This window comes from Sus scrofa, chromosome 4, assembly GCF_000003025.6.
Source record: "Sus scrofa isolate TJ Tabasco breed Duroc chromosome 4, Sscrofa11.1, whole genome shotgun sequence".
Classification (NCBI taxonomy): domain Eukaryota; kingdom Metazoa; phylum Chordata; class Mammalia; order Artiodactyla; family Suidae; genus Sus; species Sus scrofa.
The window spans coordinates 36,954,316-36,978,639 of record NC_010446.5 but is presented as its reverse complement, the minus strand read 5'-3'; the positions used below and the strand labels follow the sequence as shown (position 1 = coordinate 36,978,639).

General features: G+C 36.3%; 1 protein-coding gene across 7 annotated transcripts in view; it reads right to left on the bottom strand.

Moving 5' to 3' along the window:
- Positions 1-24,324, bottom strand: part of RGS22 (regulator of G protein signaling 22) — a 159,081-nt gene that overhangs the window by 64,246 nt on the left and 70,511 nt on the right. For all 7 annotated transcript variants that reach the window (XM_021089055.1, XM_021089056.1, XM_021089052.1 and 4 more), the window contains exons 10-14: positions 23,349-23,523; positions 20,741-20,874; positions 8,539-8,653; positions 6,996-7,118; positions 6,083-6,184 (exon numbers count right to left, since the gene is read on the bottom strand). In XM_021089055.1, coding sequence (XP_020944714.1) covers positions 6,083-6,184; positions 6,996-7,118; positions 8,539-8,653; positions 20,741-20,874; positions 23,349-23,523 — 649 coding nt within the window. The remainder of the gene's footprint in view (positions 1-6,082; positions 6,185-6,995; positions 7,119-8,538; positions 8,654-20,740; positions 20,875-23,348; positions 23,524-24,324) is intronic.

The window sequence follows — 24,324 nt, the reverse complement described above, 5'->3', positions numbered from 1 at the left end:
TTAAGCCCCAAATGAGAAACCAGCCCTGGCAAAAATCCTGACTTACACCCTTGTGGAGGACCCACCAAAGTTGTGCCCAGACTCTTTATCTGTATAAACTGTGAAGTACTAAATGTATATTGTTTAAGCCACAAAGTTATGATAATGCTCTATACAGCATCAGATAACTAACACTGCTATAGACTGTGATATGTTTAAAATGCTTAAAGAAAGAAAAAAACATAAAAACATAAAGAAAAGAAAAAACCCCAGGAAGACTTGAAAAACACAAGTAGAATGTCGAATAGTTAAAAAAAAAAAAGTAATTCCTTAAATGATTTAACTCAATGGATGAGACAGAAATCTGATGAAGAAATAATATATGAACTGGAAAGTAGATCAAAGAAAACTGATCTATTTCAGTTTATAACATATAACACAGATATTATAAGACAGAAAAACACGAGATACTAAGAGAAATAAAGGACAGACTGAAAAATACCAACACTGATCAGAGAATCCAGAATGATAGAATACAGAAAAGGGAAGTAGAAACACTCAAAGAAATAATGACTGAAGACTTTCCAGAACTGATGAAAAATATGATTCCTCAGATTCTAGAAGCAGTTTAGGCCCAAGAAAGATAACTTTAGTAAATACCATTTAGGTGACATATAGAACCCAAAGTCAAAGGGAAGATTATAAAAGTCAACAGTGAGATAAAAACCTCCTCCCTCAAAGGAATGAGGGCAGACTCTTCAATAATAGCAATAGAAATCAGAAGACAGTAAAATAATATCTGTAAAGTGCTGAGAGAAAATTGTCCACCTAGAATTCTATATTCATCTAAATGATCAGTGAGAGAATAGAAGACATTTTCAAACAAACATAGCAGAGAGATTCTTACCACTAGTAAATCCTACTGAAAGATAATCTTCAGGAGTTGCCACCATGGCTCAGTGGTTAACAAACCTGACTAGCATCCATGACGATGCAAGTTCAATCCCTGGTCTTGCTCAGTGGGTTAAAGATCCGTGTTGCTGTGAGGTGTGGTGTAGGTTGCAGATGCGGCTCGGATCCTGTGCTGCTGTGCCTGTGGTGTAGGCCAGCGGCTAAAGCTCCAGTTGGACCCTAGCCTGGGAACCTCCATATGCCGTGGGTGTGGCCCTAAAAAGACAAAAGGACAAAGAAAAAAAAAAAAAGATAATCTTCAGAAATCAAACCCAAAGGAAGGAATGTGATGCAAAAAAGCAGTGGTAAGCAGAAATCAGAGTGTGATTAAATCTACAGAATACTGACAGTAATAAAAAAAAAATAGTGAAGCCTGCTTGGTGGGTATAAAACAAAATTTAAAATGCCATACAAAATGATATGCAAAATGAGCAAGGTGGCATGAAATTCTAAGATCCCTGAATTGCTTAAGAGGAGGAGAAAAGGTAATGATTATTATAGACTTGGTTAATTTCAGCGTGCATGTTAAAACTGTAAGGGTGAGAACAGAAAGAAAATATGTAATTTCCAAACCTGTAGAAGGAAGTAAAATGTAAAGCACTATTACTACTCACATTTTATAGAACATGAAACTGAGGTTTATTAAAATGAGAACTGACCAAGTTTACTGACCTAATAACTAACATAGTATGACATAATTCAGATCTTTCAACTCTAAGATCTGTGATTTTTTTTTTCCATCAATGTCATATAGCCTCTGATCTGGGCGATACATTAAAACAAAACTGTGTGTGGTATTACACTGTGTTGTTGTATTATACTGTGTTATAATAACCCATAATGGAAAAGATTCTAAAAATAATATGCATGAATATATAAAAAACACTTTGATGTACACCTGAAACACTGTAAATCAACCATAGTTCAATTTAAAAAAGTGTTACCCTGATGGTCAATTCAATAAGGCAAAAATCTCACATTTCTGCAAAAATATCTTCATATTAGGTGGTTCTTTGCAGTAAAAATGCTGTGGATTTACCTATCAGTCCTCTTATTCCTTATTTTGCTTCATTCTTATCTACCCCCTGTATGTACTAATTCCTACATTCTCCATCTAATTTTTCTCCCAGGCTCTAATTTTTACCGTTTTTTTCTCTCTTCCTCCTTCTCATTGATTTTTTCATTTTGAACACATTTCTGTTTATGTGTAAACAGGTATGATGCTTATGCATCAAGCATATTTACTAATTTCTTTAAAATCTTAATGTATATGCTATGGAAAGTGGTAAATTCTAACTGCATCGTTTGGGAGGATATATTTTGTCTGAAAGATTTCTACAAAGATGGAAAAAGTTACAAAAGACAGCAGTACCTAGATCTGCTTCATTTTATTGTAGTGCTCTATCGCTGAAGCAAGTACGTAATGTTAAAAAAAGCTACAGGACCACTGTGGCAGCAGTCTAGGCTCCATGTCTCAGCAGTGAGAGATGGTCCCTTAATTAGTTGTTCCTAGAATCAAAGACTGTATCCCCACACCATGGTGATGACTCCCTTCCTCCATGCCAAACCCATTTCATTTGGTTCCTAACTGTACTATTCTATCTTGAGGCTATGCAACAAAATCTTCAGGATATACCCAAGACTGTAATTTCAAATGTCTGCACCACAGTCAGTCTTGCTAACTCAATGTCGCTGACCTCCTATCTAGTCTGCCCACAGATATTTCTGCAATATTTCTTGAAATAATAAAACTTCGAGGTGTAATTTGCCCACCAACATACAGACAAGCATGTGAGTCATTTGTAACCCATTCCTGGTCTCCTATCACCCAGCTTGTCAGACGTATAAAAACAGTAAAAAAATCAAGTTCATAGCACTTTAACAAAGTATCAGCTGATTAAATTCTGCCTTTGGCATGATCAATCCAAAGATCTATATTGTAAATGTAACTTTGAAGGAAGTCATACAGCATTTCTATTGTAAACAAATGAACAGTATTTCATAAAGTAACCATAGACCAAAAAGCAAGAAAGTTTAAAAAAAATCACATGATTTGCTCCTTTTATCTCCTCCTATTCACCTCAAAACAAATGTCTCCATCACTCCCCTCTCTACTCTCCAAAGGAAAACCTAGGAAAGGATAAAAATGTTTATATGCCTCACTCTCCCAGACTTAAGACAGTCCTACAAAGCTATAGTAATCAAGACAGTGTGGTACTGAAACAAAAACAAACATACGGATCAATGGAACATAAGAGAGAGTCCAGAAATAACCCCAGACACCTCTGGTCAATTAATCTTCAACAAAGGAGGCAAGAATATAAAACGGGAAAAAGACAGTCTCTTCAGCAAGTGGAGCTGGGAAAACTGGACAGCTGACTGTCTTGGCTATTGGAAACAGTGCTGCTATTCACACCCTCACATCAGCAGAAAAATAAACTCAAAGTGTCTTAAAGACTTAAACATAAGACCGGATACCATAAAACTCCTAGAGGAGAACACAGACAAATCATTCTCTGACATAAACCATCAAATATTTTCTTAGGTCAGTTTCTGAAGGCAATAGAAGTAAAAATAAAAATAAACAAGTGGGACCTATTCAAATTTACAAGATTTTGCACAGCAAAGGAAACTATTAAAAAATGAGAAGACAACCTATGGAATGGGAGAAAATATTTGTAAACAATACAACCGACAAGGGCTTAATATCCAAAATACACAAACAATTCATACAACTCAACACCATCAAAAAGCTAACAACCCAATGGAAAAATAGGCAGAAGACCCAAACAGACATTTTTCCAAAGAAGAAATATGGATGGCCAGTAGGCATGTGAAAAGAGTCTCAGGATCACTAATTATTAGAGAATGCAAATCAAAGCTACAATGAGATACCACTTCACATCAGTCAGAATGGCCATCATTAACAAGTCCATAAATAACAAATGCTGGAGAGGGTATGGCGAAAAGGGGACTCTCTTATATTCTTAGTGGGGATGTAAATTAGTACAACCACTATGGAAAACAGTATGGAGGTTCCTCAGAAAACTAATATTCAATGTGATCCAGCAACCCCACTCCTGGGCATACATCTAGGCAAAACTATAATTCAAAAAGATAGATGCACCCTCCCCCGTATGTTCATAGCAACACTATTCACAATAGGCAAGACATGGGAATAATCTAAATGTCCATCAACAGATGAATGGAAAAAGGTGGTATGGTACGTGTATATAATGGAATACAACTCAGCCATAAAAAAGAAAAATAATGCCATTTGCAGCAACATGGATGCAAGTAGAGATTCTTATACTAAGTAAAATAAGTCAGAAAGAGAAGAACAAATACTATATGATATAACCTATATGTGGAATCTAAAATATGGCACAAATGAGCCCATCTACAAAACCGAAACAGATTCACAGACATAGACAACAGACTTGTGGCTGCCAAGGGAGGTGGGGAGGGAGTGGGATAGACTAAGAGTTTGGATGAGCGATGAGATCCTACTGTTACACATTAAGAATGGATGAGCGATGAGATCCTACTGTAGAGGGAACTATATCAAATCTCCTGGGATAGACCATGATGGAAGATAAGAAAAGGAATGTATATATCATATGTATGATTGGGTCATATTGCTGTACAGCAGAAATTGGCATGACATTGTAAATCAATTATACTTTAATAAAAAAATAAATTACAAAAGTTTGTAGGCCTTGATCATCACAAAACAGAATGATCAATCTCTGAATAACCAAGACTTGACTGTATCCTGTTTCACAATCATTAATAGCTGGTTGAGTAACACCGTTACGAAGACTTAATGTCTCCCAGGCTCAAACAGAATTTCTGCTTTTACAAGTGCATGGAAATACAATGATTATGACAACAACAACAAAAGACTATTGAGCTGCTGAAGATCTTAGAAGGAGCAAGCTTTGCAGCAGTGGAAACATAATAAAAATCACAGATGATGCTCCCGCAGAGAGAGGCAATCAGTTAGGGGGAGGAGGAGAAGTAAAGAACTACAGGTAAAGGATTAATAAGCAGAAGAGCCAATTGTGTGGTCTCAGAAAATGCTACTGGCAAATTAGAGATACCATTTCATGATTTCATGGAGTCCGATCAAGGAAGTCCTTATTCTTACGGTAAAAAGTACAAAACTCTGTCAGGTGATTTACAAAATATAGTTACCGATGCCAGCGTCAAGGTGGTGGAAATAATAACAAATACCCAGTCGTACTCTCTGATGTCCTATACAAGATTATAAGATAATAAACAATATGACAAAACCAATCTCCTCAGCATTGTTCAGGGGAAGGTCCGCTGGAATGACTATCATTTGAGATTATAAGATCCACTTAAGTGGTCAACAGATAGAGAAGTGATTAGCAATTTTCTAGGCTTCATGACCTCTCTGCATAAAAGATCGAGAGAGCCTAAGAAGAAAAAACTGAAAAGATAAGTTAGCTTAAGTTATAATTCTATTCCCTTTCCTTCTCCCCTCAAAAACTGACTACTCTGTCTTTCTTTTTGCAAAGACTCCTGTTTTCCCCCCTCTAATTTGCCTTGGCAAGGTCTTAAGGGGTTCTTTTCTCCAGTTCTAAGCATCTGTCTTACACGGCGTGTAGTACAGAAGCCCAGGCAATGACACCATGCCTACACCACGTGGAGTCAGTCAACATTCTTTCCCCCTCTTTCGACAGGCCGACAGCCTAGTATCTCCAACAGCTGGTTCTGCAGGAAGCTCAGAGAACAGCTTTGGTCAAGGCCTCGGCTCCCAATCACTTCAATGATTCAGAATCCTCTCTCAAGGTTCTCTTTTAAATCAGACACAACAAACCAATAAGTCATAAATTAGAAAAAAGAAAAAAAAAAAGACAGGATGTCCTTTATTGGAAGAAACAATTAATCCGCAGCAAAGAAAACATAAGGCAAACCAAATAAAATAGATAAAAACTGAGAACTCACAAAGCCGATTATAAAACAATACTCTGCTGACATTTAAATAAAGAAAGTCAATGGCAGCAATTTAACGGCTGCCTTGCAGCCCACATTCCTAGATGTCTCTTGGTCGGGGCTGGACACAGCTTATCATTTCTCTATGTACTTAAAGCTTCACATTGATCTAACATTATTTACTACTTACTTGGGCTTGTTTGCATACTTTAAAAGGGTGAAGTGTTTCTTGGTAGAAAAGCTGATGATAAGCTTGTAGGTCAAACCAAAAGTACACACTGTTCTTCCACAACTGCAGATGGAAAAGTACATAAATTAGTACCACCCAATTAGTAAAGCTCTACAAAGCTCTAATTAATTTCAAATAAAAATAATTGTTTAGCTCCTTGGTGTTACTATAAATCAGGTTCAATTTAAGATGGTTTTAATTTTCTATCACACACTGGCAACATACAAAATATTTCTTGGTATTGTCACTAGAACATTATATTTTTGCATATATTTCTCACATAACTGGTCATTAAAAGAGTAAGTGTTCTAGTTAATGTTTAAAAAGTAATCACACATTTCTGGCATGAAACCAAAATCTGAAGGTATTTTGATATATATGGGCAAATGTACAATATACCAGAAGCAAATACTACTCTAATAATTGAGCCAGTGGAATACTTTTCATCTGAGCAAAATGAAGACTGTGACCACAAGCAAACATACAAACAAAAAAACCTGGATATAAGCTTGTCACTATTTGTTGCAATTGTAATTATTAGAATTATTAAAAATAAAAATTAAAAGTGATAGAAATTTCAGCTTGAATTTAATATACACTGCACTGAAACAAAGTTATGTGAAAGTAAACTATAGTTAAAAATGCAAGTCAATCCTTGTCTGACTATATTTTACTTTTATTTGTAATTTTAGTAGGATAATGAACCAAAAAGAATTATAATTAAGATATTTAAAGTTTTACTAAATATAGTATGAAGTTTCTTATCAGAGGAGACAGGAATTTTAACATGAAATATATTACTTAGCGTTAAATTTTTTAAGCCTCTCATTTAAAAATGAAATATAAATTTAGATTTAAAATAATTATCTTCTACCTTGTTCCCTGAGTTCTCACAGAATTTAGTAAAGAAGAATCCAGCTCTATTTTCTACATACAGGGATTGCAACAAATTTTCCATGTCAAATCCTCCCAAGGCACCATCTGCCATTGTTTTAATCTAGATAACAAAACAGAAGGACATTATCTACCCAGAAACATTGTCATTTTTATGGCTTTGTACAACAACAGGGTTTCATAAACTCTGCCAGGCTGTCATTTCCCCACTGGACTATTTTATTTTATTTTTGTACCATATATGTAATTAATGCAGTATGTTTGCATCTGACTGTCGCAAAAGATTCGTTTATGGAGCCAACAATAGCAGCAGAGTTCATTCTATTATAAAACCAATCTGATTTCAAACAATGTTAAACTGACTTCCAACCTCAACTATTTTCACATTTCAGGCACAGTGATACCATTTTAGGAGTCTTCCAAATCTCTGCTGGTGGCCTCTTTCCTACATATTTACTGTTATTTTAGCCTTGAGTTGCTGCTATAATAGCTACAAGAGAGTTATAAAAAGAAATATCTTCAAGGTCTCTTAGTGCTGCTCATTAACTGTCCTTATGGGGTCCCTCTTTGGACAGTCTTCATACAGGTCATGGCCTTCAGAGTGTAAATGGCAGTCTAAGTTCTCGTAAAACCTTGGTATTTATGGGCTTCTCTGCCAACGGTGCTGGCAAGCCTAACACCATTCCTGAACATCAGAAAGCTGGGTATTTCTCCAAGCACAAGAGTAACTCTAGAATAAGAAAGGGCATCCACTATTCACATGAACCCTTTGCTTTTTGTTGTGAGGAACTCAGACTTCTTTGTAATCTTAAGATAACTGTGGCGTAGACAATTTAAGGTTTAAGTCAGGTTCTTGCTCTTTGTCAGTGTCTCTCTGCCTCTCCCTTTTATCCCCACTACTGAACAAATTCTGAGATGAAAATTTAATGTTTTTAGTGTTTAACTACTGGCATTCCAAAATCAAAAAATCATTATTTAGGTAAGAAAACATATTAATTAGAAGAAAAGGAGAATTGTTTGCTTAGAATAAAATAAATGGTACAAAATTATATCTAAATGTTCAGACTACCAAGGTTTCTACCTCAAGTTAATTGTTAGAGAAGGAAATTTTCATTTAAAATGGGTGTACTAAATCCACACTATCAAGGTAGCCACACCCTGGAAATACTGCTAGTAGCTTTCTAAAACTTCTAAGCTTCCAAAATAGAATATCAAACATTATTTTTATCAACTGTTAAACATTTTAAAAAAATCCTAGAGGGTCATATTTTCTGTCTTAGGTGTGATGATAGCAAAACCAGAGAACATAGATGCTTATGAAAATAGTAACCAATGGAGTTTACAGCAACATGGTACCATCACAGAAAACAAAGTTTTCATATAAAAATTCTTATGCAAGGAAAAAATATTTTTTGTTTAGTAAATTAAAAATTATTATGGTAAATCAATAAAAATTCTCTTAAATCTGGGGAGATTAATTAGGTCAAGGAAGAATCAGATTAATCAGTCCTCAAAATACTTACCAAAGGTTCTTCTGTGTAAGTATATCTTCTATCCAGCTGGGGCTTCAGACATTCAGAAATGTCAGTAAAAGATGTTAAATGAATAACTTTGCTGCTTTCTGACATGTGCCTTGACCTAATAAATTACATGGATAAGAAGTAACTGATCAACAAATACTTTGAGCACCTTCAGTATACCTGGCACTATAACTTAGGGGTGCTTCTAAGCATTGTTGAGGGAATTAGGAAAAAAAAAAGTATAAGCATCAGGTCCATCCCTCAAGAAGTAGTTGAGAAAATGAAGTATAGTCAAACAGAAAGACAGCTCTCAATAAAATAACTGCTTGATGAATGAATCTGAAAATATATTATAGATAGCAAATGACTGGAATGAGTAATAAAACTGTGGATGTATAAGAATGAGTTCCTTTGAATTATATTAGTAATTTAAGAAATGAGATTTTTTCCTGAATAATGGATGGGAGGTATATTTTGTGTGGGTATGTGTTTAGAATGGTTCCTCAGATGGGGAGAATAGAGAACAATACATGAAGGAGGGCAATTGTTTAAAAGGCAGCAAGTTGGAGTTTCCATCGTGGCGCAGTGGTTAACAAATCCGACTAGAAACCACGAGGTTGTGGGTTTGATCCCTGGCCTTGCTCAGTGGGTTAAGGATCTGGCGTTGCCGTGAGCTGTGGTGTAGATTGCAGACGTGGCTCAGATCCGGCGTTGCTGTGGCTATGGTGTAGGCCGGTGGCTATGGCTCCAATTCAACTCCTAGCCTGGGAATCTCCATATGCCTCAGGAGCGGCCCTAGAAAAGGCAAAAAGACAAAAAAAAAAAAAAAAAAAAAAAAAAAAAAAGGCAGCAAGTTAATTTTCTTAGAGCAAGAGGACACTAACAGCTAAACTACATACCAAACACTCTGCCAAATATAATTCACACTATCATATTTAATCCTCAAAACAGGTGGGATTCATAAGGGCTTATATATGGTAGTTTAAGATGAGATAATGGAAGACTTTAGAGTTAGACTAATGACTTTGGACATTATCTTTTTACATTTTCTTATCCAGCTCCCTCTCCCACGGTCCACTGCAATTATTCTAAACCTCATTTTCCAGCTCCATAAAACATGCCCGTTTCAACTCACCAAACTACCTCCACTCTAAGGCACCAACAGATCGCTTTGCAGGCTCTTCTCAGACAAAATGTAGGGGCAATATGCTTCAGTTTCCCCTCCCCCATGGAGCAGACACTATTGAATGACTGGCTAACTCAACACCCACTGAGTGACATGTGACATGTTTCTACAACCAGCACCACGGAAATAATAAAAAATAAAAATAAACCCTGAAATATTCAGTTATCAAGACTCTTTTCAGTGAGGGGCATCTGTATAACAAGAGTTGTGACTAACGAGATTTTAAAAGTAAGTCTGCTGGGGAGATTCGATGAAAGCTTGCTTTTCTGACCAAAGAGAGCAGATTAATGGATACTTCCCCTCCTCCTTCTTTATGATTTGAAAGCCTGATGTCAGGACTTTTAACATCACTGACTATAAAGACATAGCCAAGAGCATTATAGAGAGTCTAGGCCTTAATACTTATGATCTGGTGAACCAATACTGGCAGTTGGCTACACTCAGATTTCTTGTTCTTTGAAAAAAATAAGCCAAATTTGTCTAAGCCATTGTTAACCAAGTTTTCTGTTATTTTCACTTGAAAATATTTACAATTTATCTATCAACAAACGTATTCACCTATACCCACCCTTATTGCCTTCCATCCTATCTCAGGAAGAAGTTTCCTGTCTCCCGTCCAAGGTAACCTCACTGCCTTGCTTCTTGAACCCTTCCCTCTAGTCTCCTTTGAAAATAGAGACCTTCCTTCTCTGTTACATGTAACTTCAACTTCTCCCTTTCCACTTTATCCTACTCTAAGCATATCAACAGGATGAAGTCTTAACCACCTTAAACATACCCTTCCCCTTTATAGAAAACCATCAAATTACAAAGGAAGAAAGCAGGAGAAGAAGACATGAACAAAGGAATTATAAGAAATCCTCAAAACAAGTAATAAAATTGCAGTAAGTCCACACATTATGAAAAGTTACTTAAAATGTAAATAGGCTATATTTTCTAATTAAAACATATGAAGTGGCTGAATGGATAAAAAAAATACAAAACATATATGCTGCCTCTAAAATACTCACTTTAAATGTAAGGACATACACAAACTGAAAGTAAAGGATGGAAAAAAGATCCATGCAAATGAAAACCAAAAGAAAGCTGATATACTTATGTCAGACAAAATGGCCTTAAGACAAACACTGTAATAAGAGACAAGAGACTGTAATAAGATACAAAAACGGTCATTATACAATGACACTGGGTCAATCCAACTGAGAATGAAACATTTGTAAATTTTTATGCACCCAATAAAGAAGCACCTACATATATAAAGCAAATTAACAGAACTAAAAAAAGATAGTCACATAATAAGAGTAAGGAACTTTGATACCCTACTTTAATCAATGGATATATCACCAAGACTGTAAATAAATAGGAAACACTGGCCTTAAATGACACATTAGACAAGGTGGACGTAACAGACATTTGTAGAACATTCCATCAAAAGCAAAAGAATACAAACTTGTCTCAAGTGCACATGGAACATTCTTCAAAATAAATCATATTAGCTCATAAAACAAGTCAATAAATTTAATAAGATTAAACTAACCATCTTTTCTGACCATAATGGTATGAAACTAAAAATCCATTACAAAAGAAAATTGGAAAACTCACAAACATATATAGATTAAACACCTGCTACTGAACAACCAATGGGTAAAGTAAGAAATCAAAAGAAAACTCAAAAAGTATCTTCAAACAAATGAAAATGGACATAAAAAAATACCAAAAACAGATAGGATAATGCAATAGCAGTCTAAGAGGGAAGTTCATTGGATTAAATCCCTACCTCGAAAAAATAAGAAAAATCTCAAATAACCTAACTTCAGGGAAAAAAAGAACAAACAAAGGCTAAACTCAGAAGAAAGGAAATAAAAACAATTAGCTCAAAAATATGATCATTGTACAACTATAAATGTAATAAAAATTCATTGAGTAATTTAAAAAATTAGATCAAAAATAAATAAAATAGAGACTTAAAAGACAATAGAAAAGACCAATGAAACAAAGAGCTGATTCTTTGGAAAGATAGTAATTGTCAAATCTTTAGCTGGCACCAAGAAAAAATGGGCGAGGACTCGTAAGTAAAATCAGAATGGAAAGAGGAGACATTAAAACTGATACCACATGTAGGTCCCTTGTTGCTGTGGCTGTGGTGTAGGCTGGCAGCTACAGCTCCCATTCGACCCTTAGCCTGGGAACTTCTCTACGCCACGGGTGTGGCCCTTTAAAAAAAAAATTTAGGAGTTCCCATCATGGCACAGTGGTTAATGAATCCGACTAGGAACCATAAGGTTGCAGGTTAGATCCCTGGCCTTGCTCAGTGGGTTGGGGATCCGGCGTTGCCGTGAGCTGTGGTGTAGGTTGCAGACGCGGCTCGGATCCTGCATTGCTGTGGCTCTGGCATAGGCCGGCGGCTACAGCTCCGATTAGACCCCTAATCTGGGAACCTCCATATGCCGCAGGCGAGGCCCAAGAAATGGCAAAAAAAAAAAAAAAAAAATTTAAATAATCTCTATCATTTTATTTAGCTTTGACTCATAATTATTTGTAAATTAGAAATTATTGTGAATAATAAAACATTGAAAAAATGTCAAAAAAACCTGATACCACAGAAATATTATAGATCCCAAGAGGCTACTATCAACAACTATATACCAAAAACTGAACAATCTAGAAAAAATGGACAAATTCATAGAAATATACAGCCTACAAAGACCGAATCATGAAGAAACAGAAAATCTGAATAGACTGATTGCTATTAAGGAGTTTTTTGTTTTTACGGCCACATTCATGGTATATAGAAGTTCCCAGGCTAAGGGTCGAATCAGAGCTGCAGCTGCTGGCCTACACCACAGCCACAGCAACACCAGATCCTAGCTGAGTCTGCCACCTACATCACAGCTCACGGCAATGCTGGATCCTTAACTAACTGAGGGGGGCCAAGGATCAAACCCATGTCCTTGTGGATAACTAGTCAGGTTTGTTACTGCTGAGCCACCATGGGAACTCCCAGGAGATTTTAATCAATAATCAAAACCCCTAACAAACAAAAATCCAGGACCAACCAGATGGCTATATATTCTACCTAACACTTAAAGAATTATTTTTTTAGCCACATCTGCAGCATGCAGAGCCAGGAACTGAGCCCAAGCCACAGCAGTGACAATGCTGAATCCTTAACCACCATGCCACCAGGGAACTCCCTAATGAATATTAACCCTTCTCAAACTCTTCCAAAAAACAGAAGATGAGAGAACATTCCCAAACTCATTTTATAAGGCCAGCATTACCCTAATACCAAAACCACTGAAGGACAATACAAGAAAGAGACTATCCCCGATTAATGTAGATGCAAAAATCCTAAAGAAAATATTTTTTATACTTCAATTTTTATATAATAAACTTCATTTATATTTGACATTTATTCATTTTAACTCATACTTGAAGATGAATTTGTTAGCATTTACTTTTTTTTTTTTTGTCTTTCTGTCTTTTCTAGGGTCGCACTCATGGCATATGGAAATTCCCAGGCTAGGAGTCGAATCAGAGCTGTAGCCGCTGGCCTACCCCAGAGCCACAGCAACTCGGGATCCGAGCCATGTCTGCAACTCACACCACAGCTCACAGCAACGCCAGATCCTTAATCCACTGAGCAAGATCGGGGATTGAACCCACAACCTCATGATTCCTAGTCGGATTCGTTAACCACTAAGCCATGACGGGAATGCCCTGTTAGCATACTAATAAAATGAAAAATAAATAACATATTTAAGTTTAGACAAATTTTTTGTGTGTGTGCATACGTGGCTGGGTCACTTTGCTGTGCACCAGAAATTGAAGGAATATTATAAATAAACTGTACTTTGATAAAAATTTTAAAATGAACCATGAAAAAATGAAAAAGAATGAATATTTGTTAAAAATTCAACAATGCATTTAAAGGATCATATATCATGCTCAAGTGGGATTTATTCTAAGGATAGAAGGATGGGTCAACATCTGCAAATCAATGTGATATGTAACATTAACAAAATGAAGTATAAAAATCATGTGATGACCTCAATAGATGAAGAAGAAGCATTTACAAGTATTCATTCATGAGTAAAACTCTCAACAAAGTGTATGTAGAGGGAATGTACTTTAACACAATAAAGGCAATATATGATAAACCCACAGCTAAATCATACTTAACAGTGAAAAGCTGGAAGCTTTTTCTCTAAGATCAGTAACAAGACAAGAGTGCCCACTCTTGTCATTTTTATTCAACATTGAACTGGAAACCCTAGCAAGAACAATTCGGCAAGAAAATAAAAAGCATCCAAATCAGAAAGGAAGAAGTAAAACTGTCATTACTTACAGATGACATGATATTAGATAGAGAAAACACTGGAGACTCCACCAAAAAATTGTTAGAAATAACAAACGAATTCAATAAAGTTGCAGGATACAAAATCACTATACAATTTTACCTCTTCTTTTCCTATTTGGATGCCTTTTGTTTCTTTTGTTTGTCTGATTGCTGTGGCTAGGACTTCCAGTACTATGCTGAACAACAGTGGTGAGAGTAGGCATCCTTATCTTGTTCCAGATTTTAGTGGGTATGCTTTCGGCTTTTCCCCATTGAGTATTATATTTGCTGTGGGTTTGTCATAAATGGCTTTGATTATGTTAAGGTATGTTCACTCTATACCCACTTTGGTAAGAGTTTTGATCATGAGTGGATGTTGGACTTTGTCCAATGCTTTTTTTGCATCTACTGAGATGATCCTGTGGTTTTTGACTTTTCTTTTGTTAATGTGGTGTATGACGGTGATTGATTTGCATGTGTTGAACCATCTTGTGAACCTGGGATAAATCCCACCTGGTCGTGGTGTATGATCTTTTTTATGTGTTGTCAGATTCAGTTGGCTAACATTTTGTTGAGAATTTTTGCATCTATATTCATCAAAGATATTGGCCTATAGTTTTCTTTTTTGGTGGTATCTTTGTCTGGTTTTGGAATCAGAGTGATTGCGGTGTCAGAGAATATCTTTGGGAGTGTTTCTTCTTCTTCAACCTTTTGAAAAAGTTTAAGGAGCATGGGTATAAGTTCCTCTTTGTATGGCTGGTAGAATTCGCCTGTGAAGCCATCTCTGGTCCTGGACTTTTATTTGTAGGGAGTGTTTTTTATGACATATTCAATTTCATTTCTAGTGATTAGTCTGTTCAATTGATCTATTTCTTCTTGATTCAGTTTTCACAGGTTGTCTCTAGAAAGTTGTCCATTTCTTCTAGGTTGTCAAATTTGTTAGCATACAATTGTTCATAGTATTCTCATATGGGTTTTTGTATTTCTGTAATATCCATTGTGACTTCCTCTCCTTTTTCATTTCTTATTTTGTTTATTCGGGTTTTTTCTCTCCTCTTCTTGGTGAATCTAGCCAGAGGTTTGTCAATTTTGTTTTGTTTACCTTCTCAAAGAACCAGCTCTTGGTTTTATTGATTTTTTTTCTATTTTTTTAATGTCTATTTTATTGATTTCCTCATCAACCTTACAAATGTTTTCTCAGGTCAGTGTCCCAAAGCAACAGAAATAAAAGCAAAAATAAATCACTGAGATCTATCAAAATGACAAGATTTTGCATAGCAAAGGGAACCAAAAAGACAACTTACAGAATGGGAGAAAATAGTTTCAAATGATGCAACTGACAAGGGCTTAATCTCTAAAATATACAAAAAACTTATACAACTCAACAGCAAAAAAGCCAACAATTCAACTGAAAAATGGGCAAAAGACCTGAATAGACATTTCTCCAAGAAGGATATACAGATGGCCAACAAACATAGGTTGTTGTGGCATAGGTCACAGATGAAGCCTAGATTTGATCCCTGGCCCAGGAACTTCCATATGCTGTGAGTGTGGGGGAAAAATAAAAGTATGCAGTGAATCCTGATCTAATACCATAATAAAAGTTAGCTCAAAATGGATTAAATACTGAGAAAAAAAACAGGACAAAACTTTACGACTTTGGATTTGGCAATGATTTCTTAGATATGATACCAAAGGCACAGGCAATAAAAGAAGAAATGGACAAATTGAGCTTTATGAAAATTAAAAATTTTTTATCAAAAGATACTGTCAACAGAATAAAAAGGTAATACACAGACAGGGAAAAATATTTATAACTCATATATCTGATAAGGGATTAATATCCAGAAAATATAGAGAACTTTTCAACTGAAAAAAAAAACTGATCCAAAAATGATCAAAGAGCCATTTCTTCAAAGATGGTATAAAAATGACCAATAAGCACACGGAAAAATGCTCAACATCACTAATCATATGCAACTCAAAATAACAATGAGGTACCACTTCACATAGTTAGGGTGTATAAAAAAATCAGAAAAATAACAAATGTTGGCAAGGATATGTAGAAAGCAGAATAGTTGTGCAGTATTGATGGGTATATTAAATAGTAGTTACTGTGGAAAACAGTACAGCAGTTCCTCAAAGAATCCAAAACAGAATCACCCCTATGATGATTCCACCTCTGGGTATATACCCAAAAGAACTGAAAGGAGGTTCTTGAAAAGATATTTGAATACACATGGTCATAGTAATATTATTAGCAATAGCTAAAATGTGAAAGCAACCCAAGTGTCCACTGACAGATGAATGGATAAGCAATATGTAGTATACAAATACGGTGTAATACTATTCAGCCTTTAAAAGAAGGAAATTCTCACATATACTGCAACATGAATGAACCCTGAGGCCATTATGCTAAGTGAAATAGGACAGTCGCAATAAGACAAATAATGCATGTTCCATTATACAAGGTACTTAGAGTAGCCAAAATCTCAGAGATGGAAAGAATGGTTGCTGTCAGGGCTGAAGAGAGGAGGGAATGAGGACTAACTGTTTGATAGATATGCAGCTTCAGTTTTACATAAGGAAGAGAGATCTGGAGATGGATGGTGGTAATGATTGTACAACGTTATTAAATCTATTTGATACCACTAAGCAATACACTTTAAAAGAATTAAAATGGGAGTTCCCATCATGGCTCAGTGGTTAACGAATCCGACTAGGAACCATGAGGTTGAGGGTTCGATCCCTGACCTTGCTCAGTGGGTTAAGGATCCAGTGCTGCCATGAGCTGTGGTGTTGGTCGCAGACGCGGCTTGGATCCCGCGTTGCTGTGGCTCTGGTGTAGGCTGGTGGCTACGGCTCCGATTAGACCCCTAGCCTGGGAACCTCCATATGCTGCGGGAGCGGCCCAAGAAATGGTTAAAAAAAAAAAAAAAAAAAGACCAAGAAAAAAAAAAGAGTTAAAATGGTAAGTTTCATGTTATGTGTATTTTATCATAATAAAAAATAGAAAAAAAAATCAGAGAAAATTTCAGCATTTCAGCATTTGAGGTTGCTTTTCCGTGAGTTTTTCTTGATAATGAAGAGCATTTAAAATAGAGCTGAGGGCCCTCTTAAACTTTATACTTTTGTTTGGCAACTGCAAGGGCTAAAGTCTAGGCAGTAAGGGGGTAACTGGAAGTAAACCAGTCCCTGCACACACTGCAGCATAACTGCGAGTCTTTGGTTTGTTAAAAAAAAAAAAAAAAAAAAAAAAAAAACCCTGTAATTAGACTAAGATGATCTGAGATTACTAGTTCTTAAACTGTCTAGCAAAACAAGAGAAAAAAATTTCTTGTAGAAAAAAAAAATCATCCCTCAGAATCCATGGGAGATTGATTCCTGCACTCCCTGTAGATACCAAAATCTGCAGATGCTCAAATTTCTTATATAAAATGGCATAGTATTTACATATAATCTACACACATCCTCACATGTATTTTCAATCACCTCGATGATTTAAAATTCCTAATACAATCTAAATGCTATGTATATAATTATAAATACAATGTAAATGCTACATAAATAGTTTCCAGCACACAGCAGAATAAAATTTTGTATTTTGAAACTTTCTGGAATTTTAGGTTTTTTTTAGAATATTTTCTCTTTGATTTGGTTGAGTCTGTGGATGCAGAACCCATGGATATAGAGGGCTAACTATATTGATGTCAACTTAAGCCTTAAATTCTGCAAACAATTTCACAAATAAAAAGTTTAGCATAAAATTATCAAAAACAAGACATAAGAGCAGACAAAACAAGAACACACACACAAGCTAGCTAAAAAAACAGAGCAATAGAGTCATGGGGTCTCCAGATGTCAAAATTATCAGACATAGGCTTTAAACAACTATGATCAAAGAGATAAAACAGAAGACTGAGAATTTCAGCAGAGAACTTGAAACTATAAAATATACATTTCTAACAAAGGAACAAAAGAGAAGTTACAGAATTTTTTTTTTTTTTAATCTTTTTAGGGCCACACCCGCAGCGTATGGAGGTTCCCAGGCAAGAGGTCCAATCAGAGCTGTAGCTGCCGGCTACGCCAGAGCCACAGCAATGCTGGATCCAAGCCATGCCTGCGACCTACACCACAGCTCACAATAATGCCAGATCCTTAACCCACAGGGTGGGGCCAGGCATTGAACCCACATCCTCATGGATGCTAGTCAGGTTCGTTAACTGCTGAGCCACGACGGCAACTCCTAGAATTTTTTTTAAAACCTGAAAATAGGAACTCAACAAAAGTGCGTAACAGCAGATTAAACACAGTCCAGAAGAAAAACAGTGAACTAGAAAATAAATTGAAAGAAAATACCAAGAATAAGATGAAATGCAGAAGACAAGTATGAAAGGATAAATTGAGGATGTCTAACATATATTTAACAGTAATCCCAGAGTAAGAGGTGATAAAGAAGAGATTAGAAACAATTTTATAAAATATAACAGCTGTGGAGTTCCCGTCATGGCGCAGTGGTTAACGAATCTAACTAGGAACCATGAGGTTGCGGGTTCGGTCCCTGGCATCGCTCAGTGGGTTAACGATCCGGCTTTGCTGTGAGCTGTGGTGTAGGTTGCAGACGCGGCTCGGATCCCGCGTTGCTGTGGTTCTGGTGTAGGCCAGTGGCTACAGCTCCGATTGGACCCCTAGCCTGGGAACCTCTATATGCCTTGGGAGCGGCCCAAGAAATAGCAAAAAGACAAAAATAAATAAATAAATAAATAAAATAAAATAAAACAGCTGAAAAATTTCCCAAACTGATGATAGACATCAGAGCCGCAGATTTAATCACACTGAATTTGAACTGGATACATAAGAGTAGAATCATACCCAAATACATCAGAGTAAAACTAAAAAGAACAAAACAAAACCCCACAAAATATAAAGGTATTCCTGAAGCAGATGGAGAAAAGATTTAGTATCTTTAAGAGAACAATTCCTGTGACAGATAATATTTAGACAGAAATAATGACAGCTAGAAGATAATAGAATATCTTTAAAGCTGAAAGAAAAAAATATCAACCTATAATTCTATAACAAGCAAAAACATTTAAGAATAAAAGTGACTATATCATGAATGAACCTTGAAAATACTATGATAAGTGAAAGATGCCAAATACAAAGGCCACATATTATATGACTGCACTTACATAAAATGTTCAGAATAGGCAAATCCATAGATACATAAAGTAGATGATTAGTTACCCAGGGTTGGAGAGGAAGGAATGAGAAGTGATTGCTGGGAGTTCCCGTCGTGGCGCAGTGGTTAACGAATCCGACTAGGAACCATGAGGTTGCGGGTTCGGTCCCTGCCCTTGCTCAGTGGGTTAACGATCCAGCGTTGCCGTGAGCTGTGGTGTACGTTGCAGACGCGGCTCAGATCCTGCGTTGCTGTGCCTCTGGCGTAGGCCGGTGGCTACAGCTCCGATTCGACCCCTAGCCTGGGAACCTCCATATGCCGCGGGAGCGGCCCAAAGAAATAGCAAAAAGACAAAAAAAAAAAAAAAAAGAAGTGATTGCTAATGAGATTGAGCTTCTTTTGGGGGCTGATAGATTATTTTGGAATTATACAGTAGTGATGGTTATATAACTTTGTGAATATAATAAAAATCCAACTGTGTACCTGAATGTGATTAAAATGATGAAATTTATGATAGGTATATTTTATCTCAATAAAAAGAATTAAAGTGAGGTCATAAATTGTTAAATAAAGGATTATCACCAGCAGACCCCACACCAAAGTTAATATCAAAGAACATTTTTTTTCAAGGCTGAAGGAAAATAATTCCATTTGAAATAAATAACAATGAAAAGAGTAAACAGGGATGCAAATCCAAATGAGTAAAAAATATACTGTATTAAATAAGGACAATATTAATGAGAGTATTTTGAGTTCTCAAGTTTGAGAAATATTACTGAACAGGGAAAAGAAAGAACTGAAGGGCAATATTCTCAGAGAAGTCTTTTGATTGTACAGCTCATGAGAAGCTAGAGATCACAGCAACCACCTCTTTATTTATTTATTTATTTTGTCTTTTTGCCTTTTCTAGGGCCACACCCGCGTCATGGAACCTGCAACCTCATGGTTCCTAGTCGGATTCGTTAACCACTGAGCCACAGCGGGAACTCTTTAACCACCACAACCACCTCTTTAAAATGACTAATCTCAGAGTTCCCATCATGGCTCAGTGGAAACAAATCTGACTAGGATCCATGAAGAGAGAGAATGGATCCATGAGAAGAGAGGTTTGATCCCTGGTCTCGCTCAGTGGATTAAGCATCCAGCATTGCCATGAGCTGTGGTGTTAAGTCACTGACGTGGCTTGGATCTGGTGTTGCCGTGGCTGTGGTGTAGGCCAGCAGCTACAGCTCTGATTCAACCCCTAGCCTGGGAACCTTCATATGCTGCAGGTGCGGCCCTAAAAAGACCAAAAAAAAAAAAAAATTACTAATCTCAGGAGTTCTATTCTTAATTTAGAATACACATGGGAAGTATAACCCTCAAATATCTATCATTGAAATATAAGAACCCATATAAAAATCAAAGCATTAGTTTTTAATTTCTATTTAATTTTTTAAATTCGTCAAAAATCTTACCATTTTAGAAAAGCACTTGGCACACAAAAAGCTGCACCTACCCTTTCCCAATCACATCATCCTTAGAAGAAACTGGATACAAAGACTCATTCTTTGAAGGTTTTTGATTTGCTGTTTTTACTCTAGGTGGTTTCTTAGGAGATTTAGAAAGTTGTAATAAACTGGATTCTTCTTTCTAAAAAATAGTAAGATAATGAACAAAGTGAAAAATGGGCAAAATGGGGGTGGGTGGGTAGGACAGAGAATAAAGCATAGCTCTGCATATACACTTCAAATTTGTTTTGAGGATTTCTTCCCACTACCACCTACTATGCTTCCTGCTAGAATGAAAATATCTTCCTTCCTGGAGTTCCCATCATGGAGAAGGGGAAACGAATCCGACTAGGAATCATGAGGTTGCGTGTTCGATCCCCGGCCTTGCTCAGTGGGGTAAGGATCTGGTGTTGCCATGAGCTGTGGTGTAGGTTGAGATGCAGCTCAGATCTGGTGTTGCTGTAGCTGTGGTGTAGGCTGGCAGCTACAGCTCCGATTAGACCCCTAGCCTGGGAACCTCCATATGCTGCGGGTGTGGCCCTAAAAAATAAAAAAAAAATAATAATAATAAAATAAAAGACACAGAAAGAAAATATCCTCCTTCCCAAATGCCCACTTTAATACAACCAGCAGGTTGAAGTTCCTACACTTATTTAGAGTTTTAAAATTTTTAAAAAGATCAAAACTTATCCTTATATCATTGGGAAAGAAGACTCTTTCCTGAAGGAGAATACAAAAACTTTTCTTCATTCTATAATTGAGTAGGTTTTAGTGCTCTGGGTATTTTATGTGGATGTGTGTGTGTGATGAGGCGGGGAATGCAAGTAAGTGGCAGGGAAGGGCAAAGATGCGGAGATACCACTGGTCCATAAGAGTCTTAATATCAAAATTATTTATTTCCATTTTTGGACATTTTATTTTTATGAGTATTTTTTAATGTTCTTTACGGTAAATTTAACTATTTAAATCTAGAAATATGGGAGTTCCTGTCATGGCTTGTCAGGTTAAGAACCCAACATAGTGTCTATGAGGATATGGGTTTGAGCCCTGGCGTGGATCTGTGGGTTGAGGATCTGCAGCACAGGTTGCAGATACAGCTCAGATCCTGTGTTGCTGTGGCTGTGGCGTAAGTCTGCAGCTGCAGCTCCAATTCGATCCCTGGCCCAGGAACTTCCATATGCCACAGGTGTGGCTATTAAAAAAAATAATAAAAATAATAAATAAATCTAGAATCTGAGATGCATGAACCAAAAAAGTACAAACACCTAAACATCCAAAGAAGGGAGAAAAAAACCCAATTATCTGAGTATGAGAAATACATAAATGTAACATTACGTAATACTTAAAAATAGGATTATGAAAATTATGACACATGGAAACATGATGAAAAAGATGTTAAATTTTTGTATTATAACAAAAATATAAGTATATGACAACTTAAAATTCATAACAAGTCTAAGAGAAAATAAATAATAGTTGTCTAGAAGGAGGTGAGATCAGAGTGATCTGAATCTTCAGTTTCCAAGTTTACAGTAATTTTGTTATTTTTATAATTTGAAAAACAAACTTTTCTTATATGTTAACTTCAATTAGAATATAATAAACATTGCTGGAAAGCAAGAAATATATTTGTGATGTTTTATTATCCAGAACAAACAATAAAATCTTATTTATACTCTAGGTGCCTTAACAACTACAAACAACTATAAACAAAATTAATTACTTAAGTATGCTTCACATATAACTTTCTAGGTATCATGGCTCACATCTATTTTAGTAATTGGGAACACAGCAGGACATTGAGCAAAACTCGCTGCATGAGTGGGACTTCAGGGCACGGGGCCTATTAAAAATGTATCATATGAAAGTGGTCAAGTTCATGGAAACAAAACAGAATAGAATGGTGGTTACCAGAGGATGCAGGAGGGTTTGTTTAATGGGTAGATGGTTTCAAACTTGCAAGATAAAATAGTTCTGAATATCTGTTTCACATCAATGAAAATACACTCACTGCTGCCATGTACACTGGAAAATGGTTAAGATGGTAAATTTTATGTGTTTCTTACCCCAATAAAAGTTTTCTTCTTCTTTTTTTTTTTTTTTTTTTTTTTTTCTTCCTCTTGGTAGTGCCTGAGGCATGTAGAAGTCCCCGGGCTAGGGATCAAACCTGAGTCACAGCAGTGACAACACCCAATCCTTAACCACCAACCACCAGGGAATTCCTGCTCATGCTTTGTTGTTGTTTTCATGGCAACACTGTGTCCTTTAACCCATTGCAATGGGGCCAGGGATTGTACCCACTGCCTCTACAGTGACTCAAGCTGCTGCAGTCATAGTCTTCACCCACGGCACCACAGCGGAAACTCCTGCTCATGCATTTTAAAAGATCACATTGGCTGCTTGGTGGAGAACAGACTACAGGTTTTTTTACTTCCTAATTGTTGCAGAATGTACATTAACAGCAGCAAAAATAAATAAATAACTAAGTGAATAAATAAATAAAATAAATAAATAAAAGCTTATGATTTAACTTAAGCAATAACGTACAAAAACCAAAGCATGAACATTTTACTACAAATTTAATGAAAGAGATCCAATTATTGCTGTACACCTTACCTGCATCTCAGATATCTGTGGAATGCAAGATTTAGGTCTTAATGGCAGGAGGGTTGCCATTTGTGGAAAGGGGTCAACATCCTTCCTTGGTTTCTCTTGACGAAGGTGCCAGAATTTCAGTTCGGCACTCGCATGTTTTGTTGAAGATGAATGAGTAACACAGAATCTTGGTGCCCTAGTTAAAAGAAAAACACACCAATTTAAGGTTAAAGCAGCCAATAAGCATCAAAAATCAAAAGCCTACCAAGTGTATAATGGCTGTGCTCACAGTTATCAGTCCTTCTCCAATAATTTCTTTTTCTGCTGCCTAGCCCATCCCCCCATGTTATTCTATGTCACCTGCCAGAGGTCACATTCATTTATATAGAGGCAATATACATGAAAAAAGTAATTAATAAAATTACATTCAAATGATTATCTGCCTTACAAGAAAAAGAAACCCATACATCAATGAAAAAAAATTTTTTAATTATTTAGTTTTGGAGTTCCCTTTGTGGCTCAGTGGTTATCAAATCTGACTAGGAACCATGAGGTTGTGGGTTCAATCCTTGGCCTTGCTCAGTAGGTTAAGGGTCTGGCGTTGCCATGAGCTGTGGTGTAGGTCACAGACGCGGCTTGGATCCCGCATTGCTGTGGCTCTGGCGTAGGCCAGTGGCTACAGCTCCGATTCGACCCCTAGCCTGGGAACCTCCATATGCCGCAGGATCAGCCCTAGAAAAGGCAAAAAGACAAAAAAATAAAACATAATAATAATAATAATAATTTAGTTTCTAGTAAGACAAACATAAAATGCATCTGTGATCCATTTCAAAGCAGTTTAGAATTTATCTACACTACCAAATAAAAACTAGTGGATGAAATAAACATTTAAAAATACATAAACATTTTTATAATGCTCAAGTATACTACTAAAGTGCATTATGATTCATGCGATCTATTTTCAAGCCTTAAATTTCAAAGAACTAAGGAGTTCCCA